The sequence below is a fragment of the Pseudophryne corroboree genome, chromosome 7 (genome assembly GCF_028390025.1).
Source record: "Pseudophryne corroboree isolate aPseCor3 chromosome 7, aPseCor3.hap2, whole genome shotgun sequence".
NCBI classification, from domain to species: Eukaryota; Metazoa; Chordata; class Amphibia; order Anura; family Myobatrachidae; genus Pseudophryne; species Pseudophryne corroboree.
This window is the reverse complement of record NC_086450.1, coordinates 444,960,940-444,975,801: the sequence shown is the minus strand read 5'-3', so window position 1 is coordinate 444,975,801 and position 14,862 is coordinate 444,960,940. Positions and strand designations below refer to the sequence as shown.

Below are 14,862 nucleotides of genomic sequence, written 5' to 3'. Positions count from 1 at the left end.
CCTCAGACCTCTTTCCACAGGAAAAACATCGAACCTTTACCGATCAGTATCTACTCTGAAACCCACTTCTGACATCTACGTCGTTGGGAACAACAGGCCAATTCCTGCGCCGAAGAACAGTCAGAGATATTCACCCTTTTTACAGGGACAACCAGACAATGTCCTCTGTATGGCGTCGCGTGTTACCTCCCCTACCATAGGGGAGAGGCAAAAACTATTAGAAAAAACAGTAAGGGGAAACAACCATAACTCAGAATGTTCCCCTTTGGCTTCTATAAATAACTCACAGGTCCTAGTCTATTCCTGGACTAACTGAAAATTAGTAGACAAGTGGTCACCGGAGTGGGGACCAGCCAGATAGACTCAGCGACAAGTGGTGTATGTAGTGGAAACAGAAACTACTACACTTCTGCGAACCTAACCAGGCTGCAGAACACTTACCTTTTCACCTTCCACTGTCTACACAGAAAAGGAAAAAATAAGAATTTACTTACCGATAATTCTATTTCTCATAGTCCGTAGTGGATGCTGGGACTCCGTAAGGACCATGGGGAATAGCGGCTCCGCAGGAGACAGGGCACAAAAGTAAAGCTTTAGGATCAGGTGGTGTGCACTGGCTCCTCCCCCTATGACCCTCCTCCAAGCCTCAGTTAGGATACTGTGCCCGGACGAGCGTACATAATAAGGAAGGATTTTGAATCCCGGGTAAGACTCATACCAGCCACACCAATCACACCATACAACTTGTGATCTGAACCCAGTTAACAGTATGATAAAACGTAGGAGCCTCTGAAAGATGGCTCACAACAATAAACAACCCGATGTTATTGTAACAATAACTATATACAAGTATTGCAGACAATCCGCACTTGGGATGGGCGCCCAGCATCCACTACGGACTACGAGAAATAGAATTATCGGTAAGTAAATTCTTATTTTCTCTGACGTCCTAAGTGGATGCTGGGACTCCGTAAGGACCATGGGGATTATACCAAAGCTCCCAAACGGGCGGGAGAGTGCGGATGACTCTGCAGCACCGAATGAGAGAACTCCAGGTCCTCCTCAGCCAGGGTATCAAATTTGTAGAATTTAGCAAACGTGTTTGCCCCTGACCAAGTAGCTGCTCGGCAAAGTTGTAAAGCCGAGACCCCTCGGGCAGCCGCCCAAGATGAGCCCACTTTCCTTGTGGAATGGGCTTTAACAGATTTTGGCTGTGACAGGCCTGCCACAGAGTGTGCAAGCTGAATTGTACTACAAATCCAACGAGCAATCGTCTGCTTAGAAGCAGGAGCACCCAGGTTGTTGGGTGCATACAGGATGAACAGCGAGTCAGATTTTCTGACTCCAGCCGTCCTGGAAACATATATTTTCCGGCCTTGACAACGTCTAGCAACTTGGAGTCCTCCAAGTCCCTAGTAGCCGCAGGCACCACAATAGGTTTGCTCAGGTGGACGCTGAAACCACCTTAGGGAGAAACTGAGGACGAGTCCTCAATTCCGCCCTGTCCGAATGGAAAATCAGATAAGGGCTTTTACAGGATAAAGCCGCCAATTCTGACACGCGCCTGGCCCAGACCAGAGCCAACAGCATGACCACTTTTCCTGTGAGATATTTTAACTCCATAGATTTAAGTGGGTCAAACCAATGTGACTTTTGGGACCCAAAAACTACATTGAGATCCCAAGGTGCCACTGAAGGCACCAAAGGAGACTGTATATGCAGTACCCCTTTTACAAACGTCTGAACTTCAGGGACTGAAGCTAGTTCTTTTTGGAAGAAAATTGACAGAGCCGAAATTTGAACCTTAATGGACCCCAATTTCAGGCCCATAGACACTCCTGTTTGCAGGAAATGTAGGAATCGTTGAATTTCCTCCGTCGGGCCTTACTGGCCTCGCACCACGCAACATATTTTCGCCAAATGCGGTGATAATGTTTTGCGGTTACATCCTTCCTGGCTTTGATCAGGATAGGGATGACTTCATCCGGAATGCCTTTTTCCTTCAGGATCCGGCGTTCAACCGCCATGCCGTCAAACGCAGCCGCGGTAAGTCTTGGAACAGACAGGGTCCTTGCTGGAGCAGGTCCCTTCTTAGAGGTAGAGGCTACGGATCCTCCGTGAGCATCTCTTGAAGTTCCGGTTACCAAGTCCTTATTGGCCAATCCGGAGCCACGAATATAGTGCTTACTCCTCTCCATCTTATCAATCTCAGTACCTTGGGTATGAGAGGCAGAGGAGGGAACCCATACACTGATTGGTACACCCACGGTGTTACCAGAGCCTTTACAGCTATTGACTGAGGGTCCCTTGACCTGGCGCAATACCTGTCGAGTTTTTCCCAACGGTTTATAATCATGTGGAGGATTTCTGGGTGAAGTTCCCACTCTCCCGGGTGGAGGTCGTGCTGAGGAAATCTGCTTCCCAGTTGTCCACTCCCGGAATGAATACTGCTGACAGTGCTATCACATGGTTTTCCGCCCAGCGAAGAATCCTTGCAGCTTCTGCCATTGCCCTCCTGCTTCTTGTGACACCCTGTCTGTTTACGTGGGTGACTGCCGTAATGTTGTCCGACTGGATCAACACCGGCTGACCTTGAAGCAGAGGTCTTGCTAAGCTTAGAGCATTGTAAATGGCCCTTAGCTTCAGATATTTATGTGAAGTGATGTCTCCAGGCTTGACCATAAGCCCTGGATATTCCTTCCCTGTGTGACTGCTCCCCAGCCTCGCAGGCTGGCATCCGTGGTCACCAGGACCCAGTCCTGAATGCCGAATCTGCGGCCCTCTAGAAGATGAGCACTCTGCAACCACCACAGGAGGGATACCCCTGTCCTTGGTGACAGGGTTATCCGCTGATGCATCTGAAGATGCGACCCGGACCATTTTTCCAGTAGGTCCCACTGGAAAGTCCTTGCGTGGAATCTGCCAAATGGGATTGCTTCGTAGGAAGCCACCATTTTTACACAGAACCCTTGTGCATTGATGCACTGAGACTTGGCTCGGTTTTAGGAGGTTCCTGACTAGCTCGGATAACTCCCTGGCTTTCTCCTCCGGGAGAAACACCTTCTTTCTGGACTGTGTCCAGGATCATCCCTAGGAACAGAAGACAAGTCGTCTGAACTAGCTGCGATTTTGGAATATTGAGAATCCAATCGTGCTGCCGCAACACTACCTGAGATAGTGCTACACTGACCTCCAACTGTTCCCTGGATCTTACCCTTATCAGGGAATCGTCCAAGTAAAGAATAACTAAAATTCCCTTCCTTCGAATGAATATCATAATTTTGGTCCTTACTTTAGTAAAGACCCGGGGTGCCGTGGACCATCCCTACGGCAGCGTCTGAACTGATAGTGACAGTTCTGTACCATAACCTGAGGTACCCTTGGTGAGAAGGGTAAATTTTTTGACATGAAGGTAAGCATCCTTGATGTCCCGAGACATCATGTAGTCCCCTTCTTCCAGGTTCGCAATCACTGCTCTGAGTGACTCAATCTTGACTTTGAACCTCTGTATTCAAAGATTTTAGATTTAGAATCAGTCTCACCGAGCCGTCTGGCTTCGGTACCACAATAGTGTGGAATAATACCCCGTTTCCTTTTGCAGGAGGGGTACCTTGATTATCACCTGCTGGGAATACAGCTTGTGAATGGCTTCCAAAACTGCCTCCCTGTCAGAGGGAGACGTCGGTAAAACCGACTTTTGGAAACGGCGAGGGGGAGACGTCTCGAATTCCAATTTGTACCCCTGAAATATTACCTGAAGGATCCAGGGGTCTACTTGCGAGTGAGCCCACTGCGCACTGAAATTCATTGAGAATGGGCCCCCACCATGCCTGAGCTTGTAAAGCCCTAGCATCATACTGAGGGCTTGGCAGAGGCGGGAAAGGGTTTCTGTTCCTGGGAACTGGCTCATCTCTGTAGCCTTTTTCCTCTCCCTCTATTACGAGCAGAAAAGAGGAACCTTTTGTCCGCTTGCCAACAAAGGACTGCGCCTGATAATACTGCGTCTTATTTTGAGAGGCGACCTGGGGTACAAACGTGGATATCCCAGCTGTTGCCGTGGCCACCAGGTCTGAAAGACCGACCCCAAATGCCTTTTTTAAGGCAATACTTCCAAATGCCGTTTGGAATCCGCCTCACCTGACCACTTTACTGGTAGAATTGGACAACGCACTTATACTTGATGCCAGTCGGCAATATTCCGCTGTGCATCTCGCATATATTTTAAATGCTCTATAGGCAATAATATACTGTCCTTATCTAGGATATCAATATTTCCAGTCAGGGAATCCGACCACGCCAACCCAGCACTGCACATCCAGGCTGAGGCGATTGCTGGTCGCAGTATAACACCAGTATGTGTGTAAATACATTTTAGGATACCCTCCTGCTTTCTATCAGCAGGATCCTTAAGGGCGGCCATCTCAGGAGAGGGTAGAGCCCTTGTTCTTACAAGCGTGTGAGCGCCTTATCCCCCTTAGGGGGTGTTTCCCAATGCACCCTAACCTCTGGCGGGAAAAGGTATACTGCCAATAACTTTTTAGAAATTATCAATTGTTATCGGGGGGAAACCCACGCATCATCACACACCTCATTTTATTTCTCAGATTCAGGAAAACTACAGGTAGTTTTTCCTCACCAAACATAATACCCCTTTTTGGTGGTACTCATATTATCAGAAATGTGTAAACATTTTTCCTTGCCTCAATCATGTAACGTGTGGCCCTATTGGAAATCACGGTTGTCTCTTCACCGTCGACACAGGAGTCAGTATCCGTGTCGGCGTCTGTATCTGCCATCTGAGGTAACGGGCGCTTTAGAGCCCCTGACGGCCTATGAGACGTTTGGACAGGCACAAGCTGAGTAGCCGGCTGTCTCATGTCAACCACTGTCTTTATACAGAGCTGACACTGTCACGTAATTTTCAACAGTACATCCACTCAGGTGTCGACCCCCTAAGGGGTGACATCACTATTACAGACAATCTGCTCCGTCTCCACATCATTTTTCTCCTCATACATGTCGACACAAACGTACCGACACACAGCACACACACAGGGAATGCTCTGATAGAGGACAGGACCCCACTAGCCCTTTGGGGAGACAGAGGGAGAGTTTGCCAGTACACACCAAAGCGCTATAAACTGTATAGGGACAACCTTATAATAAGTGTCTATCCCTTATAGCTGCTTATATATATTTTTAGCCAAATAAGTGCCCCCCCTCTCTGTTGTACCCTGTTTCTGTAGTGCAGTGCAGGGGAGAGTCTGGGAGCCTTCCTACCAGCGGAGCTGTGTGGGAAAATGGCGCCGTGTGCTGAGGAGATAGGCCCCGCCTCCTTATCGGCGGGCTCTTCTCCCGCTTTTATCTGGAAAACTGGCAGGGGTTAAATACATCCATATAGCCCAGGGGCTATATGTGATGTATTTTTTTGCCATAGGAGGTATTTACATTGCTGCCCAGGGCGCCCCCCCCCAGCGCCCTGCACCCTCAGTGACCGCAGTGTGAAGTGTGCTGGGAGCAATGGCGCACAGCTGCAGTGCTGTGCGCTACCTTAATGAAGACAGGAACGTCTTCTGCCGCCGATTTCTGGACCTCTTCACTCTTCAGCATCTGTAAGGGGGCCGGCGGCGCGGCTCCGGGACCCATCCAGGCTGTACCTGTGATCGTCCCTCTGGAGCTAATGTCCAGTAGCCAAGAAGCCCAATCCACTCTGCACGCAGGTGAGTTCGCTTCTTCTCCCCTTAGTCCCTCGATGCAGTGAGCCTGTTGCCAGCAGGTCTCACTGAAAATAAAAAACCTATTTAAACTTTACTTCTAAGCAGCTCAGGAGAGCCACCTAGCCTGCACCCTTCTCGTTCGGGCACAAAAATCTAATTGAGGCTTGGAGGAGGGTCATAGGGGGAGGAGCCAGTGCACACCACCTGATCCTAAAGCTTTACTTTTGTGCCCTGTCTCCTGCGGAGCCGCTATTCCCCATGGTCCTTACGGAGTCCCAGCATCCACTTAGGACGTCAGAGAAAGGAACGGTATCGAACCGGTTAAACGACTGCATCCCACAAAAGAATGCGTCATCAACCGTTGTGAAGGAGGTTAACTCACGAATTTAGACTTACCAGCGGATACCGCCGAGATTGACTGAAGAGAGGCCACACCAAACAGCTGTATACCTCCCACCAGCATCTCCCGGAGACATCCTCCGCATTTTTCCGGTCACACCACCTGCTGTCACGTGGCAGCCTGCTGTAATGTTATAAGGAAAAATAAACATAGGCAAGCCTACCCACTCTGGGTAGGGTAATTCTATCGGATGCTTACCCGACTACCACACTCCCTCAAGTGCATACATTGCAAATAAGGTCAAAGTATAGAAATAAAATTTCACTTAGCTGCCTGTGTATGATCCTTTGCAACCGGGCTCTGCGTCGACCAGGAGTTGATTGTCATAATTTTCTCTCCGCGTTGTGAAGAGACTAATATTCGGACTCCTTGAGAGGATCGAAACCAACTCGTCACGGCCAATCTAGAGCTTAATCAACAGAGCGACCAGCACATGAGAAGAATACCATTATTTCAGCATTCATGGATATACATACTGTAATACACAATAAAACACCCATATCGTAATCATGCATATATAAAGTTATATCTACACATATATACATATAGACAGAACCTATACGCAAGTGGATTGTCCAGACCCGTCAGGTCCCTAGTGACAGTAATGTGTTGTGAATGTGTATGACCATGTACTGACGTGCCCCCGATGTGGATCTACCAGGAACTTTACGGCCGACAGAAACTGAGTAAATGTCGACAGCACGGAATATTAAGCGGGCAAAAATAATAACAACCCTGGAACCCCAAGGGGTCTGAGGGAAGCATACATCTATAATTGTAATAACACTCCCCCTCCTAATATATATATATGTAACATATATATATATACCAATACAGGTACAAGGCAATAACAGCCTGTTAATTCTTTTACCCAGGAATTACCGTTGATGCCGACAGGGCATCGACCGACCGCCGTGTCTCCCCTAGCGTGTTTACTTGTTTTTAAGCACACAAACGCAACCTGCTAATACTTAGTCGTTTGAATCAAGCACCGGCAAGCGTCGGCGAAACCGACAGTTATCCCCACAGGAGCTTTTGACAAAGCCCTCACACCTGTCGACACATGTCGACTAACCAATAGTGGGTAAATAAAAAGGGAAACAGTGACTTTATGTTAACACAACCAGGATTATGCGCCCATTAAGTAACCTAATGCTATATTACACCCATATAGCATTAAAAGCACTGTGTCCCCCCTCCTTCAGTAAATTTTGGCGGGGACCTGAGGGAAAATGGCGCCCACTCCTGTGTAAGGGCTAAGCTCCGCCCCCTCCCAGCGCGCTTAAGCCCGCCCAACATATATCTGAAATTTAGCTAGGGACTTATATACAGGGATTAATCCCCTGTATATATCCCTATATATCCAACACGCAGCCCAGGGCGCCCCCCCCCCCCCCGCGCCCCGCACCCACGGAAACCGTTGGTGTGTGGGAGCGATGGAGCGCAGCGCTCACGCTGCGGTGCCCTGTCGGGGTGAAGACACCCGGAGTCCAGGTATGCTCCCCCGCCCGGGAAGAGTTAAGAAATGCTGCCCAGGACGCTCCCCCCCAGCGTTCCGCACCCATGGGGCCGGTGGCGGTGAATAGATAGCGCACAGTGCGCTCCAACACGCTGGCGGGGTCCGAGACACGGAGCCTCGGCCCCGCCAGCTTACCTGTGGAAGTTTTAATCCGCTGCCCAGGACGCTCCCCCCCAGCGTCCTGCACCCATGGGGCCGGTGGCGGTGGAGAGATGGCGCCCAGTGTGCTACACCACGCTGGCGGGGTCCGAGACACGGAGCCACGGCCCCGCCAGCTTACTCTGCAAGTCGGGGGAAAAATGGCGCCTAGTGCGCTATACATAGCGTCGGGTGTCCGGAGCACGGAGCTCCGGCACCTCCAGAGTCACAGAGGCCTTAACCCATCTGCCCAGGGCGCTCCCCCCCCAGCGCCCCGCACCCATGGAAGCCTGCGGCGGGGGAGTAATGGCGCGCAGCGCGCAGTATATGCTGGCGGGGGTATGGGACACGGTGCTCAGGCACCCAGATACTTTTTTGCCAGCTACAATAAAAAAGACATCAGCAACCTGCTGCCCAGGGCGCTCCCCCCTCAGCGCCCTGCACCCTGTGAGTGCGTTGGTGTGTGGGAGCATGGAGTGTAGCACAATCTGTTACCTCCGTTACTGAAGTCTTCTGCCGTCACTGAAGTCTTCTGTTCTTCTCATACTCACCCGGCTTCTTTCTTCTGGTTTCTGTGAGGGGGTGACGGCGTGGCTCCGGGAACAAGCAGCTAGGCGCACCAAGTGATCGAACCCTCTGGAGCTAATGGTGTCCAGTAGCCGAGAAGCAGAGCCTTTGAACTAAGAAGAAGTAGGTCCTGCTTCTCTCCCCTTAGTCCCACGATGCAGGGAGCCTGTAGCCAGCAGGTCTGCCTGAAAATAACAAACCTAACAAAGTCTTTCAGAGAAACTCAGGAGAGCTCCCCTAGTGTGTGACCCATCACTCCTGGGCACAAAGTCTAACTGAGGTCTGGAGAAGGGGCATAGAGGGAGGAGCCAGTTCACACCCAGTTTAAGTCTTTATAGTGTGCCCAAGCTCCTGCGGATCCGTCTATACCCCATGGTCCTTTTGGAATCCCCAGCATCCTCTAGGACGTATGAGAAAACAATATTCTTTTATTTGACACAAGGCTATCAGCCCCCCATCCGCAGCCCTTGGATGGGGGGGGACAGCCTCGGGCTTCACCCCTGGCCCTTGGGTGGCTGGAGGGGGGGAACCCCTTGATTTAAGGGGTCCCCACTCCTCCAGGGTTCCCCGGCCAGGGGTGACTAGTTAGTGATTTAATGCCACGGCCGCAGGGACCGATATAAAAGTGTCCCCCGGCTGTGGCATTATCTCTCTGACTAGTGGAGCCCGATGCTGGTGTTAAAAATAAGGGGGACCCCTACGCTTTTTGTCCCCCGTATTTTTTGCACCAGGACCGGACGCAGAGCCCGGTGCTGGTTGTAAAAATACGGGGGATCCCTGGCAATTTCCCCCCCGTATTTTTACAACCAGGACCGGATCAAAGAGCCCGAGGCTGGTTATGCTTAGGAGGGGGGACCCCACGCAATATTTTTCTGGGTTTTTTAAACACTTTTGTGCCATCCAAACAGTCGAATCCAGGACGCACATATACGTCAATTGGTCCGTTTTTTTCGACAGCGGGACTGTCGAATCCGTTTTTTATTGACTATGTCGAATTCGGGTCCCGGCGGCAGGGTGTCTGACTGTCGAATTGTGTTGAATTAAAAAACGGTCGAATTCTGCAATTGCATATACCCCATGTAGCTGTTACATTCCTCGGGAACAAATAAATCAGAGATATATACATTCAAATGGGCTCATCACTGCCATTTCCCTGCATTGGTTAAAAGGCACAATGGTCCCTATGGCTACATGCATTTTAAATAAGGTTTCTCTTGGCCACTTACAGTATATGGAACCTCTTGTAAAACATAATACACAAACAAATCCTGTGAAATATCAGTGTCTTCTCTTCAACAAGTAGATTTTACTAACTTTGTTGCTCATTCACATTTAGATGTACTGGGCAGTACGGATGGTGTAGTGGTTAGCATTACTGCCTCACAGCACTGAGGTCATGGGTTTGATTCCCACCATGGCCCTGTGTGGAGTTTGTATATTCTCGCCGTACTTGCGTGGGTTTCCTCCAGATACTCTGGTTTGCTCCCACAAACCAAAAATATACTGGTAGGTCAATTGGATCCAAACAAAAATTAACCTAAGTATGAATGTGTGGCTGTGTACATGTGATAGAGAATATAGATCAGGCATTCCCAACCGCGGTCCTCAAGGCACACCAACAGTGCAGGTGTTAGTGATATCCAGGCTTCAGCACAGATGGTTAAATCAAAATAACTGAGGTACTAATTAAGTCACCTGTGCTTAAGGCTGGATATCACTAAAACCAGAACTGTTAGTGTGCCTTGAGGACCGCGGTTGGGAAACACTGATATAGATTGTAAGCTCCACTGGGGCAGGGACTGATATGAATGGCCAAATATTCTCTGTAAAGCGGTGCGGAATATGTGTGTGCTATATAAATAACTGATAATAATGTACTACTGTAAGTCATTTTTATGACACGCCTCTCAGATGTAGAAACGTCTGCGCTGATAGGTGTTACTTTCACACTCTCCCTGAAATGCTCTTTCAAAAGAAGGCAAGTATGTTGTGTACCAGTGTGTCAATGTTAACAGGCGCATGCTTTTCTACCAGTGTGTCAATGTGAACAGGTGCACAGACATCACATAACATTGCTCTGCAAAATAAAATCTCATTATTTCTCAGCTCTGCAAAACCACCAAGAACACTGATGTACCTACTCCATACTAAGCAAAATAATGCCCTAACTTAAGTGCCCAAATTGTTCCATAGGCTGATGTCTGTTTCTGCTTGTCCGCCAACTCTGCCATCTCGTTCTGCAAACACATGCACTTAGTTAACAATCTAGGCACAGTTGCACAAAATAAGGTAGACAGCACCACAAAATTTGGTGCTCCACTATGACTGTTTTGCACATATTAAATAAAGCCATGTGTTTGGAGGCTTCATAACTATATTAGTGTATCATTCCAAGGAGGTCAAGTTTCCTCTATTCCCCACGTAACATCCACCTATAATTTTCTATTAGATATTAACCATATTTGCAAATATATATTTAAGGGGTTTCTTAAGCTGGCCCATAAGCTATTAATTATTCTTTTTGCATTAAAGAATTCCAGTTGTGCAAAGCACAAAAGGCGAAGATTGCTAATTTGGTATAAAGTGGTGGAACTTTGGGTCTAATTCAGACCTGATCGCTCCTCTGCAAATTTGCAGAGGGCTGTGATCAAACAGTCACCGCCCTAGAGAGTGAAAACCTGCCCCGTGCAAGTGTGCGAATACTTCGCCAGACGGCGGTCAGCTGCAAATTCGTTCACAACTCACTCACCATCAAATGATTTTTCCAGTCTGTACGTAGCCCAGGACTTACTCCTACAGTGCAACAGAATTAGGCTGATCGGGGCCCGGAGCTGACATCACACATCCTCCCAGAAAACGCTTGGTAACACCTGCATTTTTCCTGACAATCCCAGAAAACGGACAGTTACCACCTACGTCCGCTTCCCGTCAATCACCTTGCGTACGCCTAGCGCTCAAAATTTTCGCAACGTTCTGACGCTGTTTGGGCTTGCGCCTGCGCATTGCGGTGCATACGCATGCGCAGTCATTCGATAATCGGCCGCTGTGCGGTTTCGCACAACAACGATCAGGTCTGAATTAGGGATTCCGGTCTGAAGATCGACAGCGTGTAGGTCGACAATGTTTGGGTCGACCACTGATAAAGCTAACTATTTATCTTATAACATTCACAATAATGGGTAAGAGGCACAGTACGCAATTGGCGTATGAGGTACCGTAAGGGTACGCACTTAGCGTAGCATACGCTCGGCCGTGATCGAGACGCACATGCGACACGCTCGTTCACAGCTTAATGCGTGGTGTCGGGCACGCTATAGGCGGTTGACTACCGTAATGCTACGCTACCAGCGTAGCGGACGCTCGAGACCACGAGGAGATCACGAGCGGCGCAGACGCTCACAGGATGACAATCAGTAAACCTTGAATGTAACACACCGAAAGGATACTCTTATACTGTATACCTTGTACTGAAATATTGTAGCGATATAACGCTGCTTAACCTTGTTAATACTAAAGCTGTTTTGAGCGATCGAGACGCTCCTATTACCCTCTGCAATGTAATGAACACACGATACCTTGCTAAGGTTCCAACACCTTTACTAACAAGCTTTTAGTTATATCGAAAAGGGAAAACAGTTCACAAGTCATACACTACAAGCTAACATATAATTCTAACAGAATATCTAGACAGAAATATACAATAGCGTCACAAACTTATACTATAACAGAGAGAGAGAGAATGGCCAATACAAACAGAGAACAAGTTGATTACAGAGAATTACTTACACACACTGGGAATGATCGCTGCGCAGCTTTCTGGTACCAGCTCCAAGTTAGTCAAGATGAAAACCTTTTGTGGAGAGTGAGAGAGCTGCCCAGGCTGGCTGATCTTATATACACTGCGTACAGTACACTACAAAGGGACCTATAATCTCATTGTTCATTGGACACAGGAATGTCTCCTCGCATCATAACAAAAGGTCATAGGTTAGTTTGAACAGGTGGGCTGCGACTATATCAAACTGCTCAGGTGGGAGGGAATCTGAAGATTCCCGCCGCATGGGTAATGAATCGCAAATATAGTAAATGTCCAGAAAATACTAATGGCCATAACTATACGCAGGAGCGATTCAGCTTTACCTAACCAGCACCGGATTGTTTCTAATAAAATGTTCTTTAGTTAGGTACCAGACACAGCTGTTCAAACCCTGTCTGACCCTTCGTACCATACAAAGAGGAATTCCTCTGTCCTGCGACCATTTACATTAAACAAACTTACAGTCATTATTAAGGGGAACATTATCTATAAAACATATTATTTGGTTTTATTATTTAACGATTGAGTCGCCCGCTAGACGCACACAAACTCTACCGTAAATGCACATACCACGCGCTCGTGCGCATGGCCGAGGCGCCATCACGCGGCTGCGAGTATCCGCACGCACGGGAGAGAATGTGCAGCAGGCACGTGCATAGAGTGGATATATGGCAACGTGTAGCATGATATTTTTCCGACTTTGACACCACTATTGGTCAACAGTCATTAGGTCGACATGTTTTCAAGGTCGAAAGGGTTTCTAGGTCGACATGTTCTAGGTTGACAGGTCAAAAGCTCAACATGAGTTTTTCACATTTTTTTTTTTTAAACTTTTTCATACTTAACGACTCAAGTGGACCACGATTGGGAATAGTAACCTGTGCCGAGCGCAGCGGTAGCAGAGCGAAGCACCTTGCCCGAAGCAAGGCGTGCAAAGCGTGCCATGCGAGGGGACACGGTGCACTAATTGGGCTTCCCGGTCACTGTACGGAGAAAACTACACCAAACAAACCATGAAAAACTCATGTCGATCTTTTGACCTGTCGACCTAGAACATGTCGGCCTTCAAACCCTGTCGACCTAGTGAATGTCGACCCAAACATTGTCGACCTAGACACTGTCGATCCAATGATCCACACCCCTGAATTAGGCCCTTTCGGAGAGCCATGGCAAACCCCTAGTTGAGAAAGGCAATCATTTTTCCTGTGGTTGGCTTACCAAATGTCTGAGGGTCAGCTGGTTAAACAGACTAATTTCAGAAAAGCCCACAGCATTTTGTTTGAAGGACAGATGAGCTCACACTCCTGACTTTTTATTGACCCTAATTTTCAGAACAAACGAGAAACAGAATGAAGTCGTATTTTAACCTACCACAGTCACCAACTCGAAAACTTTCTGAAAGAGATTTAATGTAATCTTCTCTACCCCAGGACGAGGCGTTTATGAAGGCGGCTGGCGAATCTCTTATTGTGAAACTGAACGTGTACCTTTCTGTTCCAATATCTAAGTAGAACAAGACAGACTAAGTAATTTCTGCTAAAGATGACATTTCAATTAACTTTAGCTATATCTCAAAAAGATTTATAAATGAACCTGTCCTGCAGTCGATACAATTTTGTTACAATTCTGTTAAATGTTCTTGGAATAACCCCCTCCCCATCCCCCAATGGGTTTTCAATAGCAAGTTACAGTAGTTGGATATCTTACCATAAAAACGAGTTTTATGGTAAGAACTTACCTTTGTTAAAACTCTTTCTGCAAGGTACACTGGGCTCCACAAGTCTGGACAATGGGGTGTAGAATAGGATCTTGATCCGAGGCACCAACAGACTCAAAGCTTTGACTGTTCCCAGAATGCACAGCGCCGCCTCCTATATCACCCCACCTCCCAGCACAGGAGCTCAGTTTTAGTTAACTAGCCCAATGCAGTAGCAGGAAGAGACGACAACAGTTAGTAGCCACATACACCACACTCTCACGACAAGAGAAGTGTCAGCGGCTAATGCCATACCAACCCAAAGAAGCTAAGTGCGTCAGGGTGGGCGCCTTGTGGAGCCCAGTGTACCTCGCAGAAAGAGTTTTAACAAAGGTAAGTTCTTACCATAAAACTCGTTTTCTGCTGCGGAGTACACTGGGCTCCACAAGTCCGGACAATGGGGATGTCCTAAAGCAGTTCCTTATGGGAGGGGACGCACTGTAGCGGGCACAAGAACCCGGCGTCCAAAGGAAGCATCCTGGGAAGCGGCAGTATCGAAGGCATAGAACCTTATGAACGTGTTCCCGGAGGACCACGTAGCCGCCTTGCACAACTGATCAAGGGTCGCACCACGGTGGGCCGCCCAAGAAGGTCCAACAGACCGAGTAGAATAGGCCATAATGTGAGCAGGAGCTGACAGACCAGCCTTCACATAAGCATGTGCAATCACCATTCTAATCCATCTGGCCAGGGTCTGCTTGTGAGCAGGCCAGCCACGTTTGTGAAATCCAAACAAAACAAAGAGAGAAACAGATTTTCGAATAAAAGCAGTTCTCTTCACATAGATACGGAGAGCCCGTACCACATCCAAAGACCGCTCTTTGGGAGACAAATCAGGAGAGACAAAGGCTGGAATCACAATCTCCTGATTAAGGTGGAACGAAGAAACCACCTTAGGTAAATATCCGGGACGAGTCCTAAGAACCGCCGGTCACGGTGAAAAATCAG

At 48.2% G+C, this 14,862-nt stretch overlaps 1 protein-coding gene across 9 annotated transcripts in view; it reads right to left on the bottom strand.

The window, feature by feature from the left end:
- MEIOB (meiosis specific with OB-fold) overlaps nucleotides 1-14,862 on the bottom strand; it is a 377,950-nt gene that overhangs the window by 161,160 nt on the left and 201,928 nt on the right. For 8 of the 9 annotated variants that reach the window (XM_063934973.1, XM_063934970.1, XM_063934967.1 and 5 more), the window contains exon 4: nucleotides 13,530-13,661. In XM_063934973.1, coding sequence (XP_063791043.1) covers nucleotides 13,530-13,661 — 132 coding nt within the window. Of the gene's footprint in view, nucleotides 1-13,529; nucleotides 13,664-14,862 lie in introns of all 9 variants that reach the window. The other variant, XM_063934972.1, reaches the window with a different exon arrangement.